This window comes from Scardinius erythrophthalmus (genome assembly GCF_964197995.2).
Source record: "Scardinius erythrophthalmus genome assembly, chromosome: 23".
NCBI classification, from domain to species: Eukaryota; Metazoa; Chordata; class Actinopteri; order Cypriniformes; family Leuciscidae; genus Scardinius; species Scardinius erythrophthalmus.
In genome coordinates, this window is record NC_138243.1 from 28,852,407 (window position 1) to 28,874,397 (window position 21,991).

The window sequence follows — 21,991 nt, forward strand, 5'->3', positions numbered from 1 at the left end:
ACTTTCTATTCATCATAGCATCATGAAATAAAAATGTACACAACTGTTTTCAACATTGATAATAATAATCTAAAAGTCTAAAGTATATTGAATGGTAGTGTTTGTGGAAGACAAGACTTAGGAGAAATGCTATGGGATTTTGTGAAGTGGATTTAAATGATAAAATATGTGTTTTATGGGGAGCAAGCATAAATAATGAAAGGATTATAAATAATTCTTTACTCTTTCCCCAGTGCACTTTCTCAAGAAGAGCAAGATGATTCACAGTTGAAGATTGAGGATATTGTCCAAATGGTTAGTGTCACTGCACTGAAGTGTGTGTAGATGTATTTCTTTCATGCATGTGTAATTTTGCGTGTGTTTTCTAGTCCGAGTGTCCGAGGGCCGAATGCTTTGAGTCGCTGTCGGCGATGGAACTGGCGGAACAGATAACTCTACTGGACCATATAGTGTTCCGGAACATTCCATACGAGTGAGGATTCCATCAGAGCATCAATTAATACTCTAGAGTGTTTGATTCATAAATTGTTGGTGATTTACTCTATAGTAGTGTTTGATAAAGATGTTTGATGTGTTTCTAGGGAGTTTCTTGGTCAAGGCTGGATGAAAACGGACAAAAGTGAACGGACTCCGTACATTATGAAGACTAGTCAGCACTTCAATGATGTGGGCAAAAATTATAATCCATAAACATCAAAAGATCAGACACATCCTCAGATTTGAAAATAATAATGACAGAATGTGTTTGCGCAGATTTGTCTACAAAGCTATTTTTAGTCATTTAAGCAGAAGCTTTTTGAATAAAAGATGGTAAAGATAATATGTACATCACGGGTTCCCAAACTTTTTTATCAGCCAAACCTCAAATATTAACTTGAAGCACCAGATATTTTAAGATTTTTCAATAATTTAATGGCACATTTGCATGCTCACAGATGTCGATAATAATAATTAATAATGATAATAATTATTATATGTATGTTTTAACTATAAAAATAAAGATAAATATATTACCGTTGTAAATTACAGTTGTACTGTAAAATAAAAAATATTTGGTAGTTATAATAATGAAGTCTGCTGCATGTTTTAGGGTGAATTATTAAATAGTATTTTTTATTTTTTAGCACAACTGTATCCAATTATACAGTTAATTAAATTGCTGCCTTTGATTTGAGAATCACACTAAGTGATAAACTGCGATTATCGTGTAGCCCCGTTTATTTATTTTAATTTTACATTCAGTATAATTAATTATTAGCTTTTCATCAACTCACAAACCCCCATTTGGGAAATCCTATATACAAAGATATACACATTTTTAAGACTAAAAAAGACAACATTAAAGGCAATTGCATGCATTTAACACTTGTGCGTCAATTTAAAAAGTTTATCTGAGGTCCTTAGAGAACAAAAACTAGTGTCAAAAAACTGCCAGATTTGGTCTCATTTTGAAGACTTGACAGGTTATAGTTGAATTAAAAAAAAAGAAAAAAGTAATAGAGGTTTTAGTTTAGGAAAATTATTTATGAACATTATTTTATATAAAACATATATTTTATAAAACATGTTGAACTCAAAAAATGCAAGAAAATCAAAGCCATAAATCTAAAAAAGTTCCAAATTTGAGGTTGATATCTAAAAAAAATGAGCTTTCAGTAAGATTTTTCAGTACCAAATATTACACGCACACACACACACACACACAAAGAATTATACATCCACACACCCACACAATTATAGCTGCATAATTTATCCAATTGGCTTTATAATACACAGAAGCAGAAAACAGGAGAAAGCTAGTATTTGCTTTATAGGCCAAGCCTGAGAAAATGGCACCAGCTTTTAAAAAAAAAAAAAAAAAAGTGTAACATGTTTAATTTTGAAACCTCGCCAACAGAACGAAAACCTATTAACAAAGACTGCCTTTAATGTCCTAAGTGTATTATAACTATTTTGTCTGCCTAGTGTAAAATAGATATAGTAAAGGAAATGAAGGTAAAATAGCCAAATTCCAATAAAAATACACACTTTTGCCAAATGTTGGCATTAACAAAGGCATAATGATAAAAAAAAAAAAAAAAAACTGAAAAAGACTAAAAGTCCTTTAGGATGCACAAGGATGATGCCATTTTTCTTCATGTGATGCGTGTCAGAGCAAGTCAATATAACTGAATGATCATTTTTTTCTATAGATGAGTAATCTGGTGGCGTCTCAGATCATGGCTCAATGCGACGTGAGCTCCAGAGCCAACTCTATTGAGAAGTGGCTGGCTGTGGCTGATATATGCCGCTGTCTCAACAACTACAACGGCGTCTTGGAGATCACGTCCGCTCTGAACCGCAGCGCCATCTACAGGTTAAAGAAAACATGGGTCAAGGTCTGCAAACAGGTGGGTTGAGATTGAGAAAGCCTCAGAGATTCCATAGCATTAAACAAACACAGTATTAGTGGGTTTTTTGTCCATTTTAACCATGCATGGATTTTGTTTATTGTCAGACCAAAGCTCTTATGGACAGGCTGCAGAAGATAGTTTCATCTGAAGGGAGGTTTAAGAACCTGAGGGAAACTCTGAAAAAGTGAGTTTGTGTATGTTAGTTTTACACTGAATATAAACACATACTCTGTCAAATGTATGGTGTGGTATTTAATCCACAGCTGTAACCCTCCGTGTGTGCCCTATCTGGGCATGTACCTGACGGATCTGGCGTTTATCGAGGAAGGAACGCCCAACTTCACCGAGGAGGGGCTAGTCAACTTCTCTAAAATGAGGATGGTAAATTCTGTCAGGATTTTGAAAGACAACAGTTCACATTTTGTAGTCATCAGTCATCAGTAAAGAGCTGTGCTTTTGTTGTCCTTCACAGATCTCACACATAATACGAGAGATCCGACAGTTTCAGCAGGCGCCATACAGGATAGACCTGCAAACCAAGGTACGGTCATGACGTGTAGAGAGACCTCATGGAAGCTGTAGATACAGAACTGCTTTAGGTCAATGCACACTTTTAACCCTGTACTGCCTGACTTATGAAAGAAATCAACATTTTTTCTGAAATTGAACTGTTTATTGAACCCTTAGACAAAAAAAGTTTGCATGCATGTTTTGATTCATATTTTATGCATCAGGCTTATATAGTATGATATAGTGAAAATATGGAGGGGGAAAGTGCAGATGCTGATATTTTATGGCCAGAAAGTGAGGTAAAATTCTTTATAACAGTATAGACTACTTACATAAAATGCAATTAACATCAGTTAATATTAATATCAGTCGTCTCTCTATATCTGGCAATAATACATCTTAGTAATATGGTATTTAAATGCTTAGTTTTAAGATCAAAAGCACTTTTTTTTATAATGCAATGCAATACAATGATGATTGAGAGAGATGAACAAATACGTAAACCTTCCTCAAAAGCCTGATGATCATGTTTGATACTCACATTTTATCATGATTTTTCTAAAAATAAAGATGCATGTAGAATCAAGTAAACCTAAGTTACTTAAGTCCAGTAAATATTAATCTTTAAATATTGCTAAAAATATTGTTATTCGTATGTTTACTTAATAAATATCACTAAAGATTTCACAGCAAAAACTCACAAGCTGTTATTTTTTATACAATTATACTAAAAGGCTTGCTGAACAAAAGTCTAAACTATCAGTCAGACGACTGAAGGCATGAGGTAGATTGTGTACAACAGGTTTTTTAGCTACGTTTCAATCATGTTTATAATTTACAGGCCTTAGAAATTTGCGTGTCAAATATGACGCAATAGGCTTTATAAGGTTAAAGACTTGGTTTTCAATTTACGCAACTAGACTTAAAACATGAAAGGGAAGTGAGCTTCAGTTCAGTCTGTTTGCTGAACCAAGTGTGGAATCGTGTCGTGATTGACTGTTCTTCTCTCAGGTAACACAGTTCCTCCTTGATAAGACTGTAGTTATGGATGAGGACACACTTTATGAACTATCCCTGAAGATTGAGCCAAGAATCCCTCCTGCCAACTAAATAATGTTTACACCAGACGCAGATATCAAGTAAGAAGCATCTGTGGGAATCTACACTTCCATCTGAACTAAAGTCTGTCTATTATAGAAACGACAATCTATCAATTTATTTACTTCATTGCATAGAATTTCGTATTGTGAATTATTTTGTTGTAAACTCAGGTATAAATGTGCCTTTTTTTAAATATTATGTACAGTTATAATATTCCGGAGTGCATATTTCTAGCATGATACATTTTAATATCAATTTGATAATCTCTTGAAATGTTTTTACCTGAATGGCAAAATATCAGTAACATTTTAAATGTCAGATCATTAGTATAGTATAATGAGAATCATTTTTGTATGTGTAGAAATGTCTGTTCAGATATCAATAAATGACATCACAAGTGTGAGATTGATGTTCGCTGGTCCTATTTTGACAGGCAAGTTTCTTAATCACTCCTCCATTAAAATCCGCCCGTATGTGTGACAAACATGAAATGTGAAAGCTCAAACAATCCAAAAGTTTACCAAAAGAAATATCTGTCATTTGTTAACGTTAGGTGTCATTCGTTTACACAGCATGAGGCTGCATTTGCTCTTTTAGCATGTTTTTGTTTGTAGAAATATTTGATATTTTTGGCATGTGTTTGCATGAATCTGTATTTAATATAATTTTCAAAAATACAAAATTAATTTTTATTATATTTTAAAATGTTTGATCTATCTTATGGATAAACATTAGCAGTTTCTATTGTTCAAAGCATTTGTTACGTATGTTCTACTATTAACTCTTTCCCACCAGCGTTTTTTTTTTTAACTCTTTCCCGCCATTGACGGAATTTTCCGGCTTTCCAAGTTTTCACTGTTATACGGTAGGGGGCGCTATTACACATCTTCTGAAAGAGTACTGCATCTTCTGATCAAACCACAGGCGAAGAAGAAGCAGAAACAAGCGATGTCATATGTAAGCAGATAAAATAATGCGATCCCCAACATTAAATGGCATATAAATCAAAACTGCCTACGTTACTAAATGAAATGTCGACCCAGGACGAGATTGTGAAGCTTTGGGGTGTTGATGGACTCGATCAACTCCATCTTTGTTTTGATCATTGTTTTAATCCTATCTGTATTCTTTGACAAAAATGTGATTTTCTCAGCTTTTTGCTCCAAATGTTGCTTTTTTAATGAAACTTACCCACCTTCAAGTGTTGATAAAAAAGGAAGCATGAAGCTTGAATAAACCAGGCACAAAGCAGAGGCTCTGTTCTTTATTTTGATATATTGCATATTCAAATATTCATACAATATACTCTGGGGGCCATGAAAATTGTGTGAATATGATCAAAAATGCTGGTGGTGGCTGGCAACTTTTTTCCACAAATGCTGGCGAGGAAAGCGTTAAACAAAGGTGCCAGCCAGCGCTAAGATTTTTGATCATTTTCACCAAAATATTTTGTTGTATGAATATTTTAACTCACAATACATCAAAATAAAAGAACAGAGCCTCTCTTTTAAACAACAAAACATTGTATTCTACCTCCGTGCATTCTTTTTATCAACACTTGAATGTATGTAAGTTTAATAAAAAAGCAACATTTTGAACAAAAAAAAAAAAAAAGCTGAGAAAATCCCATTTTTGTCAAAGACTTTGTCCGCAGATGGAGTAGATCAGGGCCATAAACACCCACAACGCTTCACAGTAATTTCCTCTTCATGTCATTTGATAATGATATTCAGTTTTGATTTACATGCTGTTGAATGTTTGATGATCACGTTAGCTTACCTGTGTGAAACATCTCTTGTTTCTGCTTCTTTGCTTGTTTTTGGATACTATTTCAGAAGATGCGCCTACCACAGGGGTTCTTAACTCTGGCCCTCGAGGTCCACTTTCCTGCAGAGTTCTGCTCAAAACTAATCAAACACACCCGAACAAGCTAATTAATAATAGGTTCAGCAGAATATGTGCAGTGCCCTGTCTATTTAATTGGTTATATATGCGTTTATTTTAACTTCTACCTGGAAAACAGTCATTATTGAGAACTTTAAGCTGCCTGCGCTGTCGTTTTATATTTAAACAATGTTTTTGACTCATGCACACTTCCTGAAGGAGTGTCTTTACCTCTTTTCATATATGAATTCACATTCATGTCTTTTTTAAATTACCAACATAAATGTACACCTATCCATGATGTAACTGTAAATTATGAAATAAAACTTTTTTGTCTTATCTTCTGTATGCTTGTTTTCTATTATGCATTCAAAAGATCAATTAGATATTTCAATCTGTCTATCTATAATTTTGTCTGTCTTGCGCATCTACAAGTTGTGATAGTGATTTCAAATAAGTATTGTAGAAGTCCACTTTTTCCAGGTAAGACTAAGAAGTTTTAAAGAGCTGATAGTGGTTGCATACAGTGCAAAATGCTGGACCATGGCGGCAGGTCTCAAGGACAAGCCGGACGCCAGACATGGGTTATGACCTGGCAATTACGTGGAAGAGGATTGGCCATCAGGTCGGCTTCTAATCCCATATCCTGGGAGGAGCGCCAGCTTCACCCACAGACTGTGTGCTTTCTGACACAGCCTACTGTAACAGAGGACACTCTACAGGTAAAAAAACTCTTCTACTACTTAATCATAAAAAAACCCAGAGAGAACTAAAGCTAAGTTTGAGAATAAGGAATTCTGTTGACTGGTAAGAAATAGTTTTCATTGATTTGCTTGGAGATTTACTGTACTGCAGTGTAAATCAATGTTTTGATTAATTTTAAAACTTGACTGTAAAATGCATTGCAGATACCCATATGGCACAAGTTACTTTTTCAACAAGAAGCATTTCACTGTGCCTTCTTTAAGGACATTATTCAGTAGTAGATCTTACATGTATGCATTTAGCAGATGCTTTTATCCAAAGCGATTTACAAAAGCAATTCGCCAACAATTGTAAAGTACAATGCAAGGTTTATCAGACAACTAGATTATTCCATAACCCAGCTATAGCTATCAAACCCTAACAGCTAGATTATTATTTAATGGTGTTCTCCAAACATTATAGACTAATCCTTGAGTTAAAAGCCTAATAATCCCCCACAACTCCGCCAAGAGATAGACTTTAAAGCATGGTGGAGTGCTGATGGGCCACCTGTTCAGAAGTATCACCGAGTTTTTGCTGTTTTATGTAGATCTGAGTTCAGGCTGCCAGATTCTCGTCTGGTCTTGTGAACACTTGTGTGACCGGTTCAGAATGTCACGGCTGAGCACGAGGTCTCAGGATAGACCGATGCCAGTTGGGGCTTCGTTCCAAACACTTCATGTAGTCTGCTAGTCTATTAATAACACTTTCACTTTCCCAGTATTGTCAACGGGGATTGGATATGTCAAGTCTGTCACCAAATGTTATAGTTTGAGAATCTCCCTTAGATAGATAAACCTATATAGATTGACCAATGCTCTTAATATTTGAGAGATTGTCTTTAGTGTGGCTTGGTTCTCTTTTACAAAATATGACGAAATCATATTTGGCTTGACTACTAAACTATGCCCTGTATTTAAGAAAATTCTCAGGAACATTATACAAATTTCTCCATAACTGTCCTTTACTAATGGACGAGTCTTTGAGATTTAAGATGTAACCAATGCAACCACGTCTCTTAATAAGGTAACCAGTCACAAACAAGTAAGCTGCCATTTTAAATCAGTTGAAATGTTTCACCTTAGGGCACCATCTGTTAACTAACACAACATTAGTCTGAAATAAAGTCTTCATTGTTATGATCATTCTGAAAACCTTGCCACTTTGTACTTCCAGTGCTGACCCGTCTGAACTTTTTGACAAGAAACGGTGTGAAGATGGCAAGCTCATTCGCCAAGATGATGTCAAGCCGTGGCTTGCTCATGGCGAGCATTGGAGCCGGTGCGGTGGCAACCGGTTATCTACTGAGTGACAGTGCTGTCATCTCGGCAGAACAGAGGAGGAAACTATACCCTCCCAGGTAAGCATTAGTGGTGAATTCAATTATATCCCATTGATAATACCGCATGAAATATAGCAAGTCATTGTATAATACATATCTAGACTCTTGCTTGCTTTATTTGTCACTTAACACATTGCTAATCATGTCTGAATAAAATGCATGAGGAGCTAATATGTTTTTAACATTCATCAAATGCACCCAGAAAGGGTACGTTTCTATTCCATCAGAGTTAACTTGCACCTGTGATGGAAAAAAATATGATCAGGCGTAGAGGTCATGATGTACTATGTGATGAAGTGCCAAATGTTAACTAAGTGAAAGGTAAATGGGTGGGAACATGACACTTAAGTAGCTTATGTCCTTTTCCACACACCACACTCTTCCACGCTAATAGATGCCAAAGATCAAATCAGATCAGCAGACCAAGACTGAAGTTTCTCGTAGGAACCTACTGTTGGTCTTTTAGGTTGATCCAACACCCTGATTCATACCTTAACCTTCAACTGAGAAACTACATTAACTGTTTCTGATTAGTCAGTCTCTTGTCACAGTCCTATAGGCCTTATGTAGTATCGCTCCCTTTTTGTGTTCTGTCTTCTGGTTTGTATTTCCACAGTATAAAGGAAAGAACTTACGGATTTATGAATGAACCGTTCATTTTAAAATTTTCCCGGTCCACTGACATCTTTTATGTCATCCTCTTCAAACATTACAATGCATATATGATAACTTTCGTTAACTCTACGATAAGTAAATCCCCTTCACCAGCTAATTACTCTTCGACGGCGATGCCATAGAAGTAAAGGGCTACCACAAAAACGGAGGTTCAAACATAAAATTTTAAAGATGGCTGCACACTTGTTTCTCTGGTGTATAAGGGCTGTAGGTTTTGGATTTAGGCCCAGTTCACAAGAAGTCCATCTGCCCCAAATGCCACTCTCAGACTTTGCGATCCTCTAAGTCCACACTGACATAATCCTGGATATACTTTCGGGTAGTAATCCCACTATAAAGTCTACACTAGTGTAGTCTCGTGATATGACTAAATTATCATCAAGTGTGCCGTTTGAGCCAGGGCCAATGACTAGGGGTGTGCCTGAAGCCTAAATCCGTATTCGGGAAAGGCACGGAAAATTAATAACGCATTCTACGGAGCCCCAAAAGGGACATGGTTAGGTTTGCTGCGGTAGTCTGTTACAGTACATCAGATTTCACCTCCCATATGAAGAGAGTAAAGAGAGATGACTGATAGGACGATGGCAAATGATTTGCAGATCCTGAGCGCCACTGACAAATATCTAATCTTGTAAAATGTGTGGTAATTACTGCCACGACCCTATTCACAGAGTACGTATGATAGCGGCTCCCTGATGCCCGCAAATTATATACAATATAATTAACAAGATTGCTTCACAACAAACTCCTAATTTCTACAAGAATGCCATGGCTTCCAACAACTTGGACATAATCTTCCTCTCAGTCACTTTTTCCACAGAGTTAAAGACAGAACATGACTCAAGATGTGACATTTTGTTCCTCAACAGTGCTGACTTCCCTGACCTTCGCAAACACAACAACTGTATGTCCGGTGCACTGACCCCTGCTATCTATGCCAAGCTGAGGGACAGGATTACCCCAAACAACTGGACTCTTGACCAGTGCATTCAGACTGGTGTGGACAACCCCGGTCATCCCTTCATCAAGACAGTCGGTATGGTTGCTGGTGACGAGGAGAGCTATGAGGTACAGCAATACATTCAAAATACCTAAATGCATAAAATATCCAACTTCTCTTCTTAAGAAAGTTTTGTTCAACCCTTGCTGAAAAGACCAGCTGGTCAACAGCATGCATTGTATTTGGGATGCTGGCTTTTTAAGTTTTGCTGGTGAATGTTATGACTATGTTGGTCTGCTATCTAGACCAGCACCAAACCACTACTAAACAACATAAACAAGCATGGCCAGGTCAAATTCATTATTGTAAAAACTGGTCTTTTCTACAAGATCTGATTTTGCCTCTCCTGTCTTAAAGGAACACACCGACTTTTTGGGACTTTAGCTTATGAGGAGCAGAGAGTTCACTCAGAGTTGGAGTAATCACTCCGCAGAAGTAGCAGTGCTTCGCCTTCTGAGAATATAGTACCCAGTATGTATACAGTTGGCTGTGTCTCATGTGACCTTGTTATTTGTACACAGCACGCTGTGACTATACAAATCACAACATGTAAATAGTAAAATGTTGACGTTATTTTGTCACTTATTGGGAGCAGTATGCTAGCTGGAGCCATTTACCTCCAGTCTTTGTGCTAAGCTAGGCTAGCGGTGGGTGCGTCAGACAGAGTTACGGCACGCACGGAGATGAAAAGGGTATGTATGGATTTATCTAACTCTGGGGGATACAGTGAATAAGCTAAAGTCCCAAAAAGTCGGCGTGTTCCTTTAATGTCTTGCAAACTAATTAGGAGAGACAACGCCCTTGACTTCTCTGTTGCAGGTGTTTGCTGAAATCTTTGATCCTGTAATCAAGGATAGACACAATGGCTATGACCCAAAGACTATGAAGCATCCCACTGACCTGGATGCCTCCAAGGTGCACATCTGTTTTTATCTCATCATGTAAAATGAGTTTGTCAGAGTTCAATTTGATTCTATTTTCTTCCTGGTTGTTTATCTTGCAGATCCATTCAGGCGTATTTGACGAACACTACGTCCTGTCCTCCCGTGTGCGCACAGGCCGCAGCATCCGTGGCCTCAGCCTTCCCCCTGCCTGCAGCCGCTCTGAGCGACGTGAAGTGGAAAGAGTGACTGTCCAGGCCTTGGCTGGCTTAAAAGGAGACCTCTCTGGACGTTACTACAGCCTGACTGAAATGAGTGATGCTGAGCAGCAGAGACTTATTGATGTGAGTTTCTTCCATAAAGTTCTTTCTGTCATGGGATATTTTGATTCCAACCGAGTTCTAGGTTTGGTTGATAATGTGATTGGGTTTAATGGAGTTGCTTCCACACATCATGATGCTGAACTCTTCCTTTCATGCTGGCATGGCTTAGGAGCATTTTCTCTTTGACAAGCCAGTGTCTCCTTTGCTCACTGCATCTGGGATGGCCAGGGATTGGCCAGATGCTCGTGGGATCTGGTAAGGCTAGAGTGAGAGAGAAGAAGCCATGGTAGCACAGCCCTAACAGTCCCCACTCTTCCAAGTTTTTTATAGGTTGCATTTTCCCTTTATTCTACTCTACTTCTCCAGTTCCACCTACCTTTGTCTACCTTTCATCCTTCTATCCTTCTGTAGGACCACTTTCTGTTTGACAAACCTGTGTCCCCCTTGTTGACGTGTGCCTTTATGGCCCGTGACTGGCCAGATGCAAGAGGCATCTGGTATGGCTTTACGAAGTTCTTAGCATGACTTGATCACCATTTGTGTAGCTAACAAGATATGTCACATAAGATATATAGTATATATAATTCTCACTTTTGCCTGCAACTGTCTTCAGGTAAACCAAAGCTTAAATTCTAAGTAAGGTTAAATGCATGTCATGGAACACTATTGCAAAATGCTCTTGACTTCATAAAGCATGAATGACTTACTGGCATGACTGACAGTACAGTAAAAATCACCCATGTGCAATATATGGTTCCTAAATGACATTTTGGCTTTGAACAAGCTCCTTCTTGTCTCTTAAACATCCAATCATTTGCAAGGCATAACAATGAGAAGACCTTCTTAATATGGATCAATGAGGAAGACCACACCCGTGTCATCTCCATGGAGAAGGGTGGCAACATGAAAAGGGTGTTTGAGAGGTTCTGCAGAGGACTCAAACAGGTAAAACCACACCACCTTCATGCTTGTCCATTAACCAAGCTGACTGCTCAAGAACATATCTAGAGCTGTATATTTGTTAGTCTCATCTGTAAAATTGTCCAGTAAAGTTAATGTCTTTCATCCGTTGGCTGCTTCTCTGTTGAACAGGTGGAACAACTGATTCAGGAGCGAGGCTGGGAGTTCATGTGGAATGAACGTCTTGGTTACATACTGACTTGCCCATCCAACCTAGGAACTGGCCTCAGGGCTGGAGTACACGTCCGCTTGCCAAAGCTCAGCAAGGTAACAGTAATTAGCTTTATCTTATAGTGAAAGCTTTGGGAAAGGAGGAGTATTGAATGGCGGAAACCTGTCTAATTAAAAAAATTGCCTGTAGGACCCTCGTTTTGGCAAGATCCTGGATAACTTGAGGCTTCAGAAGCGTGGCACTGGAGGTGTGGACACAGCTGCGGTTGGTGACACTTTCGACATCTCAAACCTTGACCGCCTGGGCAAATCTGAGGTAGGTCATTCAAGCCAGTGGGTTAACATGGAGATTTACATGCATAAGATTCTAGTGTAACTCTGCTTTTCTTTACCAGGTGGAACTGGTGCAGCTGGTCGTCGATGGTGTCAACTACCTTATCGAGTGTGAGAAGAAGCTGGAGAAGGGCCAGGATATCAAGATCCCCGCCCCCATCCAATTTTTTAAGAAGTGAGCAACAATCTTCTGATGAAGGTTGGATCCAGTACAGCAAAGAAAAACATGGACACTCCTTCCACCAATCCCAGAACTGAAGGTCTTATATGTATAGAAATCTCAATAAAATGAACTCTAAAACTACAAATTCTTTCTTATCTCTTATCTCAACCACAAACATCATGTGCACACAGCAAGCAATTGCTAGAACTCTGCTATTACAATCAACAAAGACGATTTACTTGGTAGACGCATAGCTTCTCGTCGTGTTGCTTGCTTTGCAGTGTAGACTGACTCATCTTATATTGCTGCCAGAAGCTTTTTACTCTTAATTATAGCAGCAGGAGCTTACTAACAAAGTGAACAATAGGCGCGTTTCCATTACAGATTTGCACACAACTTTTTTCCTAAATTTCGACAAAAAACTATTGCGAAATGATGTTATGCGACTAAAACTTCATTTTTTTCTCTCGCAATAAGTCATTCCAAAAATCATGATAACAGACGTTGGTATGTTTATGTATAGGCTATCCCAGCCACTGCACTGGCCATTATTATTAATTGAAGGAGACGTATGTGTGTTATCCAATCATTAATGGCAAGGAAAGACCCTTATACTTGAGAGCGGCACATATGAGGTGTTTCTGGGTGTTTCTCCCTCATAATCTGCTTCGAGGTCTTGATTGTGGCATTTCTTTGAGGTTTAGAAATGTCTTTTATGAATTTAATAAAGAATTCTGTCTCTTATTCTGTCCAAACATACCACGTCATCTACGTCAGGTGACCTGTAAATGCGCAAAAACTGTTTCTACTGCAGTTTCCATTTTCCATTCCAAAAACCACCTCATGCGAGCGTTAAAACTATTTTGCGATAAATGAGAGTTTTTGCGAAATTGACGTGTTTCCATTGGGCGTATTTTCAATTCGCAATTTCAATTTGCAAAAATTCGAAGGGTAATGGAAACGCGGCAACAGTTGCTTTGCTATCCCAGACATGGGTCGGCCTTTATCATAACAACACTGAACGAAGATTCTAGGAACCCAGGGCCTTATGTATAAATTGTTGGGAAGAAACCGTCCTACATTTGATCTTACAATCATTTCTCAAATGCGTGTACGTGTGATTTAGAGAACGAACGTACATGCGTAAGACTCTCTTCCAGATGTGAAATCTATAAATCGCAAATGATCTTGAAATTGAGTGCAGCTGAACGGTTTCAGATCTCCGCCTTGTAAATGCAGCCTAATTAATATCATTAACATGTAAAAGAGCACCAGTCAACATCCTAATCCTTTACTTGAGAATGGCGAGCGGCAAGAATCATTTGGATTTCCAAATACCTACAGTAGGCTACTCCCGACTCTTTGCCACAAGGAAAAGTGCATACGTCTGCTTAGACCCTGACATAGTGCTAAGCACTTTTCCACGTCAAAGACCGTTTTTATAAATATGAATATATGACTGGATTTTAGCGTATGCACACTTTAAGATTAAATCTTAAACATTTTATAAATGAGGCCCCCAGTGTATAGGCATATGCACACATACACTGATCAAACTAACTCTTTTCTTGAAGATTTCTTAATAAGTCTGGGGTCTGACTTAATACAACATCACCTACTCAAAGTGTATTTATTCATCTGAGGAACTGATGCAATTAAAAATAATCATCTTTATTCCTCTCTATATGTGTGTAAACAGTGTTTGTCCAAACATAGTATTTCGTCATTAGTAAAGTGCTGAAAGATCCATTTCGACAGAACCTTCTTTACATGGTTTAAACTGTAATTAATTGAACACCAGACACTAGCCTCTCGTTAGACTAATCTCTCCACTTAGAGCTGCTTAGTGACGTATCTAATTATGCTAATCTTGGTTCTATACTTAAGAGAAAAGCGGGTTAGGGGTGAATATGTGTGCGCTTCTACAAAATGGGTTCACTATGTTGGCTGTAGAGGCCACTAGAAAAAACTGAGGGGTATTTTTACAAGTCCTTTAGTCTTAATGCAACCAAACCCCATATGTAGCCAATGATGATAGGAATTTAAAAAAAAATCATCACTGTACTTTGAAACCACTTTTTGTTTGAGCAGGAGAATGTTAAACCATATAAAAACCTTGTTATTTGGGAAAATTATCAATGCATCTTAACTTATAATATAGGCTACACTTGGGAATACAAGTAAACTTCTTGTTCTGCAGTCTATGCAAATAAATATATTGTAAAGGAATTTGCTCAAATTGACCCATTTACCTTGAAATTCTTAATCCAGTATTTTTAATTAGATCTTCTCCACAGTGATTTGGCGGTTTATTTCAGCGTGCACGTCTTCCTCGTTGGTTCAACCCGATCAAACGGATCATAGGGCGCTCCCTAATGGTCATTATGGTGAAGCGCGTTCACGTTTGATGTACGTGATATTTTGAATTTTTCATGAACTGTAAAAGTGCAAACTGTAATTTTTAGAATTAACAAACAAAAACACTAAATTAATTTTCATATTAATTCCATAACACCTTCAACCCGATCAAACGGATCATAGGGCGCTCCCTAATGGTCATTATGGTGAAGCGCGTTCACGTTTGATGTACGTGATATTTTGAATTTTTCATGAACTGTAAAAGTGCAAACTGTAATTTTTAGAATTAACAAACAAAAACACTAAATTAATTTTCATATTAATTCCATAACACCTTAATCTGAGAAAAAACGATGCTTCCTTAAACCTTTACAAAACCATACGGTTGCTTTAACATGGTAAAGTGATTTTTTAACAATATCCATTGCTTACAAAAAAAAAAACCACTAAGTATGTTAATCTTTGCCTAAGTTTCTGCCAGTTAACTAGTGAAAAGAGGTATTTCTATTCCTATATGATTTCCTGACAAGTAGTCAAGAAGCATCAAACTTTAGTTTCAGAAATTTTAAAGGACAATCTTACTTGAAATGTTTGTCCCAGAAAGGTCTAGAGATATATGAGGTTCAGTCAGACACAAAGTAATTTTTGCTTTACTTTTTATGACATCATAAACATTATATTGGTGACAGTGACTAGTTTGTGATTCAATGAGTTACAAACTGAGATTATGACGAACATGAAATCTTATTCCACAGAAAACAGTGCAACCTAAGAAAAAAAAAAAAATTACAGAGATGAGAGAGAAATATAAAAAGAAACATTTGCCACACACCTTTGACATATTATGTGTTTCAATTCAATGAACTATTGAGTTTGATTTCTTCAACGTCATAAATGTGAAAGTGAAAGACTTAACATTATACTCTGGTTCACCATAGTATTCTGCTATGAAAACGGTCAAGATTTATCACACAGCAGATTACATGACCTGAACACATCTCTGTGCAATTTAAGAACAAATTAAAAGGAACAACCTATCCTTCCCCACCCCCAAACCTCACCACTTTTATCAAGTTCTTATTCGCACATTCCCCTGATCACAATTTCAACACACTTCGACACCCAGAGGCTGAGAAGTCACGGGTCTTTCTGCCGAAGGTGAAATGCGTCTGGGATTCTGGATGCTGGATCCAAGGGTGACCGAGAGTGAGGGCGGACTGGCGGGGACTCGGATTGGGGGGGAAACGGTTTTGGAGGAGTGGGCAAAGCAGAAACATGGGAGACACACCCATGCGGTATCAGTCCACTGGCCGCTTCTCGCCGTGTTTCTTTGTAAACTCTTCTGCGTTCTTAAAGAACTTTTTACGGTCTTTTGAATATTCCTCCGCTAGGTCGGCCCTCAGGGGGTGCTCTGGTTGGGGGTCATTGACGAGGGCGATGAGAGACTGGATTACTGGTGAAAGAGAGCAAAAAAATATATTTAACGACAATGCGATGAGTAGGGGTGGATGATATACCGGTAGAAATTTGTCAACCGGTATAGAGTTTGGACTATCATCTCTATCTCGTAGGGGTGTAACGATACCCTCATGTCACGATTCGATACATATCACAATACTGAACTCGCGATACGATATTATTGCGATACTCCAAGACATATGGTAAAAGGTTAACAAAAAATGTACTGTTGATTAAAATGCAAGTTTTATATTATTGTGGGTGTAAATGAATAGGCTTGGTGCTGGGAACCAAAGCACAGGACAATAGTGACACCAGAATAAAAATATTTGTGATTCTGAAGCTGAAAACAGAATTATTTTAGATGAATATGCTTGCACTCTGTCACTGACTAGATATAATTAAAATAATGTATTCCACTTTTTACTGGTAATATAAGACATTTGGCATTATCAGGACCCACAAATTTTCCCCCATTGCATTATTATACATTATATTCAACATTATGTAGTTTAATGTAGTACTGACACTAAAACTCTGTAATTTTTATTTTGAGTGAAAAATCCACGAGACATATTGTTGCATTTTTGTATTGTGATATATTGTGACACAATATATTGTTAGACCCCTACTATCTCGTGACATTGCTGTGCCTGTGTGCCACGGTCATGAAAGTTTGCATGGTTTTTAAGATTTTAAACTGTTGAAGTGCAGTAAGCAGCAAAAGACGACTCATTTCAGTATATGCGTCAGAGAGTCGGTTTCTCTGCGCTGAGAGATGCGCACACATGAAGCCAATGCTCATAAAGCGCTTGAGAACTGAACCGAGTGCTTTTTTGCTGCCTAATTGAACTTGAACGGTTAAATACACATACTTCTGTGTCAAAGAGACCGTGTATTTGCAAGTAAACAGTCATTTATGTCTTTAAGGATAATTCCGGTATTTATCACTTTGAGTCTCTTTTCTGGTTTGTTTTGGATGAACTAGAGTGGTGGACACAGAAATGTTGACGATGGGTCCTGTTTCGACTTTTTGACTCGTTTAGAATCGCCTTTGACCGCTTCAGAGTGGCTGTCTACGGGCATGCACGAACATGTCCTTAAAACAACCCTTAACGTTCGTTTTCAAAACTGCAACTGTGTGGTGTTCGTTGATGATTAAAAACAAGTAGCGTAGCGAAATACAGTTTCTGTCGTGTTTTATTTGGCATTTTGTAAAATCCCATTGATTTCTGTTGGAGGACTCATTGCTCGTTAATATTACTGCGCTTCAGACTCAAATATCGAGCGGAAGTTTATACGCGGTTGTGAGGTATCTGAAAAAATAGTTCCACTATAGCAAATAACACAGATTGAAATCATACATTGCGCCGATATATTTGTTTTTAATCATCAACGAACACCACTAACCACTCGGTGAGTTGCACAGTTTTGAAAACGAACGTTAAGGGTTGTTTTAAGGACATGTTGGTGCATGCCAGTAGCCAGCCACTCTGAAGCGGTCAAAGGCGTGCTGTCAAAAGAGTCAAAAAGACAGGACTCAACGTCAAAATTTCTGTCCACCTCTCTAGTTCATCCAAAACAAACCAGAAAAGAGACTCAAAGTGCTAAATACCGGAATTGTCCTTTAAGTGAACATAAACAGTTGAGAAAGAAAATGCACAAGTATATTGGATCAGTGCAGTCGGCCTTAAAGTGAGAGCATCCAAATTGACCTGCTGTCGTTATTAAATCCATCAAACAAAAAGAGAAAATCTCTCAGTGCTCTTGACCGAGTCACTTTTCTAACTTTAATAAGGATAAATGTATATTTAATTTACAGTAAAGACTATGCAGTTTTTGATCGCACAATTTGATTATACAATTTATGTAGTATTTCTTATTTAAGTTTTTCAGGTGGGTCTATTTCATTTGTGTCTTTGTTCTATTGTAGTTTCTTTTCCTATATGCTTGTAATTAGTATCGTTGTTCTTTCTTTATTACTGTTTACTTGTCTTCAGTAAGCTTGAGTTTTGATTTTTTACTTAGGCTAGTATTAGTTTTTCGTGATATTGAAAATGGTGATAAGAATTTAGAAATTTCAATGGTATCATAAACATTATTTAAAGCAAAAATAACTATTTCGTTATATATGTACTAATTGTGAAATAAAATGACTCATAAATCGTGATATACGATTTTAGTCGTATCACCCACCCCTAAAGGTGAGTGTAAATGCTGATCAAACGTGCCGTACCTTGGTCAGTTTTGGTTGCAGGTTTCCAGTTCTCAGCACTTATAACCGGCAGGCACACCTGACCTTTCTCATCAATGTTTGGGTGATAGATCTTTGTTTTAAATGTGATCTTCGGAGGTTTAAAAGGGTATTCTGCAGGAAATGTGATCTCAATCCGGAATGCACCTTTGTCGTATGGAGGGTTGTCCTGAAAAACAAGGAAGGGCACATTGGAAATGCTTCAAAACAAAGAGCTTTTCAGATTGGCTTCTAAAGGAAAGCGAATGGTGAAAGTTTAATGCATGCAATTAATGCAAAAAACACCTTTAGCGATAATAAAGAAACACATTAGCATTACTAAAAGCCTATGCGACGCCTTAAAACTTACAGGAACGATGAGTCCTTGCCAGGTCAGAATGTTCGACTCATCCACCTGAATGTTGCGGAAATTTTTCATTCCAGACTTGCGGATTTCATCAAGTTCCTGTAAAACATAGATTATGATCAGCCTGCGGTGACAATATGAGAAAACCTGACACTTCTCGAATCGTTGAGACATCTGAAAAACCATAAAGTGAGAACAAGATACTTTCGGTTTCACTGAGGTTATGTGCGCAATTATAATAAACATAAAATAAGATTTCACAACTCTATAGTTACATTATAAAAATTGAAATTATTTTAATATAAACCTGTTAAAATAGAGTTTGAAATATGCCTATAATCACTCAAAACTGAAAGAACTCATTTATTTATCAGTGTCCTTAATCTCAAGAGGATTTTGTTAATTATAAAACGATTTAAACAAAGACAACAGACATACTTCCTGTTTCTCTTTCTCATTGCATCATACATTAAATTACACATTTAGACCGCCCGGAAAAGTCCATCTGTCTAATTAAATGATTTATTTATCGCTATATTCTCATTTAATCATAATCCGTGACTTGTTCTTAGTTGATACACTTGCGGATACGGAAGTTTCTGTCTTATCTTTGAAACTAACATCGTCTGTCAACGAAACACTCATTAATAGACGAGCAAAAGTTTATCCTGATCCACATAATAAATTAGGCTCATTCAGAACACTGTTTACTTCATTCGCGCTTTATTTGACTGTTTATTTCCATTTTATGTGTGTATTCGAACTACAGCTAAGCTCGTTAGCTTCTTCCTCATCATCCTCCTCATCACATTTCCCACCAGAGTGCTCTAAAGTTTCAGGTTTCCGACCAACAGCGATTCAAGTTCGCGATACTTCTTTTTACTTAAGTAAAACTAGTAAAATCTGTATTTAGTATGCATAAAAGTAGATTTTTTTGGAATATTTACCTTATGCAGTCGCCTGCTCGCTGCCATCTTGGATTTGTTTGTACCCACAATGCAAAGCGCGTTGAATTCACTTCAGTCAGTTCAAAGAAATTGATTAAATATTTAATTTAATCAATATATGTTGCAAATGATTTAGAGCGTTTTAAGGTTTTCTTCTTTTTCCAGTTGCTTCAAGGATTGAAATGAAACTTGGGGCAGCTTTAAGAAATCTTCATTTAATAATGTATGAATAAACAGTTGTTTAGCATTCAGGCTTACTTCCTCAAGTTACAATTTAATTCGTTTTATAAGCATGTTAATGTTATCTCATCTGACATACACTCGACTCGACAGTACAACGGCACAATTGATATATACACAATAAAAAGAAAACTCTACTTCAACACTATCATCGCCTAATCAACCGCAGCGGTCACGTGGTACAAGTAGGAGTTCTCAGCATATTCCTAGTTTACAAGTTGTAATTACGAGAATGCTTCAACACTTTTTACAAGTTACAGAACATGTTAGTTGAACGGACAAATGAAAAATACACCGTTTTTCATATGACAACCATTCTAAATTTTATAAATATTATTACCTCTCTCTCTCTCTATAGAGAGAGAGCTAGTGCATATTCTTTACATATAACTACAATTTACTTCAATCCCAAACGATTCCACAAGGGGGTGTAAGAGCACTTCGCTAATGCTGCAAATTCAGACCCAAACAAACACAAACTTTTACATGTGTGACAGAACTACAATCACTCGACTCTTTAAATCACATTAAGGCTGTTATTTTAGGCTGTTTATTGAAGTAGGCCTATATGTTGTGGGAAAACTGCAATGTGAAGGACGAAATAGAGAGTAAAGTGGAATTTTTGCCAGATACAGTTGTGGTCAGAATTATTGCCAACCCTGGTAAATATGATCAAAGATGGCTGTAAAAATAAATCTGTATTGGTTATCCTTTTGATCTTTCATTGAAAAAAAATAAAAAATAAAAAAAAAACGCAAAAATCTGACCTTTCATTGAAGTAAAACCATTGAAAGTGGGGGGAAATCACATTGTGAAATAAATGTTTTTTCTCCAAAACAAGTTGGCCATAATTATTGGCACCCTTTTATTAAATACTTTTTGCAACCTCTTTTTTGCCAAGATAACATCTCTTAGTCTTCTCCTATAATGCCTGATGAGTTTGGAGATCAGAGACCATTCCTCCATACAGAATCTCTCCAGATCCTTCAGATTCCCAGATCCATGTTGGCTCTTCTTCTCTTCAGTTCACTCCACTCATCGGGACGGCCATGGCAGAAGCTTCATTTTGTCCTCCGTAACACATTTTTGTGTTGATTTTGATGTTTGTTTTGGATCAGAGGCCGTTAGGTTTTGATTTTATGTTGGTATTTGCTAGAATCCATGATGCCATGTATCTAAACAAGATTCCCGGACCTCCAGCAAAACAATAGGCCCTCAACATTAAAGATCCTGCGGAATATTTAACCGTGGACATGGGGTACTTTTATCCCTGTTTGCACCAAACACATCTGGTGGGTTTGCTGCCAAAAAGCTTTTTTGTTTGTTTGTTTCATTTGACCATTTGAAGTTCCAGTCATGTCTGACAACTGAATATGCTGGAGTTTGTTTCTGGATGAGGGAGGAGGATTTTTCTTGAAACTCTCCCAAACAACATATGTTGTTTGATATTTTTTTTAGGCTTTCTGACCCCCAAGACTGAACTAATCTCTGTAATTCTCCATCTGTGATCATTGGAGAGTCTTTGGCCACTCGAACTTTCCTCCTCGCTGTGCATTAGGACGACATAGACACACGTCCTCTTCCTGGCAGATTCATAACATCTTTAGTTGATTGGAACTTCTTAATTATTGCCCTGATGGTGGAAATGGGAATCTGCAATGCTTTAGCTATTTTCTTACAGCCACTTTCTAAGCTCAACAATCTTTTGCTGCACATCAGAACTATATTCTTTGGTTTTACTCATTGTGATGGATGATTAAGGGAATTTGGCCTTTGTGTTTCCTCATATTTAAACTCCTGTGAAACAAGTCATAGCTGGACAATTTCATGAATGTTCCTAAATATTAATGGGAATAGATTTTTTCCTCAGAAAAAATTCTAGGGGTGCCAATAATTGTGGCCAACGTG

At 37.4% G+C, this 21,991-nt stretch overlaps 3 protein-coding genes across 3 annotated transcripts in view; 2 read left to right on the plus strand and 1 right to left on the minus strand.

The window, feature by feature from the left end:
• Nucleotides 1-4,406, plus strand: part of rasgrf2a (Ras protein-specific guanine nucleotide-releasing factor 2a) — a 36,164-nt gene extending 31,758 nt beyond the window's left edge. Inside the window, exons 21-28 of the mRNA XM_081354955.1 lie at nucleotides 234-294; nucleotides 369-472; nucleotides 582-666; nucleotides 2,193-2,390; nucleotides 2,498-2,577; nucleotides 2,657-2,774; nucleotides 2,866-2,934; nucleotides 3,915-4,406. Coding sequence (XP_081211081.1) covers nucleotides 234-294; nucleotides 369-472; nucleotides 582-666; nucleotides 2,193-2,390; nucleotides 2,498-2,577; nucleotides 2,657-2,774; nucleotides 2,866-2,934; nucleotides 3,915-4,013 — 814 coding nt within the window. The 3' untranslated portion in view covers nucleotides 4,014-4,406. The remainder of the gene's footprint in view (nucleotides 1-233; nucleotides 295-368; nucleotides 473-581; nucleotides 667-2,192; nucleotides 2,391-2,497; nucleotides 2,578-2,656; nucleotides 2,775-2,865; nucleotides 2,935-3,914) is intronic.
• Nucleotides 4,407-6,535: 2,129 nt separating this feature from the next.
• On the plus strand, nucleotides 6,536-12,625 carry ckmt2a (creatine kinase, mitochondrial 2a (sarcomeric)). The gene is made up of 10 exons (XM_081355229.1): nucleotides 6,536-6,610; nucleotides 7,809-7,992; nucleotides 9,519-9,717; nucleotides 10,469-10,564; nucleotides 10,653-10,874; nucleotides 11,265-11,350; nucleotides 11,675-11,798; nucleotides 11,946-12,080; nucleotides 12,175-12,300; nucleotides 12,380-12,625. The coding sequence occupies exons 2-10, from the start codon at nucleotides 7,850-7,852 to the stop codon at nucleotides 12,494-12,496; spliced, it is 1,248 nt and encodes a 415-aa protein (XP_081211355.1). The 5' UTR covers nucleotides 6,536-6,610; nucleotides 7,809-7,849; the 3' UTR covers nucleotides 12,497-12,625.
• Nucleotides 12,626-15,472: 2,847 nt separating this feature from the next.
• On the minus strand, nucleotides 15,473-20,244 carry ube2l3a (ubiquitin-conjugating enzyme E2L 3a). Its single transcript, XM_081354956.1, has 4 exons — nucleotides 19,844-20,244; nucleotides 18,900-18,995; nucleotides 18,533-18,719; nucleotides 15,473-16,291 (listed from the first exon to the last, which is right to left on the minus strand). The coding sequence occupies exons 1-4, from the start codon at nucleotides 19,868-19,870 to the stop codon at nucleotides 16,137-16,139; spliced, it is 465 nt and encodes a 154-aa protein (XP_081211082.1). The 5' UTR covers nucleotides 19,871-20,244; the 3' UTR covers nucleotides 15,473-16,136.
• Between the last annotated feature and the right edge of the window lie 1,747 nt (nucleotides 20,245-21,991).

Bases quoted from the DNA above. Each gene is read 5' to 3' on its own strand.
- ube2l3a (XM_081354956.1), bottom strand. From the start codon at position 19,870: ATGGCAGCGAGCAGGCGACTGCATAAG. The intron at 18,720-18,899 runs GTAAGTTTTAAG...CTTGTTTTTCAG, and splicing joins GGCAAGGACTCATCGTTCCT to GACAACCCTCCATACGACAA. The intron at 16,292-18,532 runs GTACGGCACGTT...CTCTTTCACCAG, and splicing joins TGCAACCAAAACTGACCAAG to TAATCCAGTCTCTCATCGCC.
- ckmt2a (XM_081355229.1), top strand. From the start codon at position 7,850: ATGGCAAGCTCATTCGCCAAGATGATGTCAAGCCGTGGCTTGCTCATG. The intron at 9,718-10,468 runs GTACAGCAATAC...TCTCTGTTGCAG, and splicing joins GTGACGAGGAGAGCTATGAG to GTGTTTGCTGAAATCTTTGA. The intron at 11,351-11,674 runs GTATGGCTTTAC...ATCATTTGCAAG, and splicing joins CCAGATGCAAGAGGCATCTG to GCATAACAATGAGAAGACCT.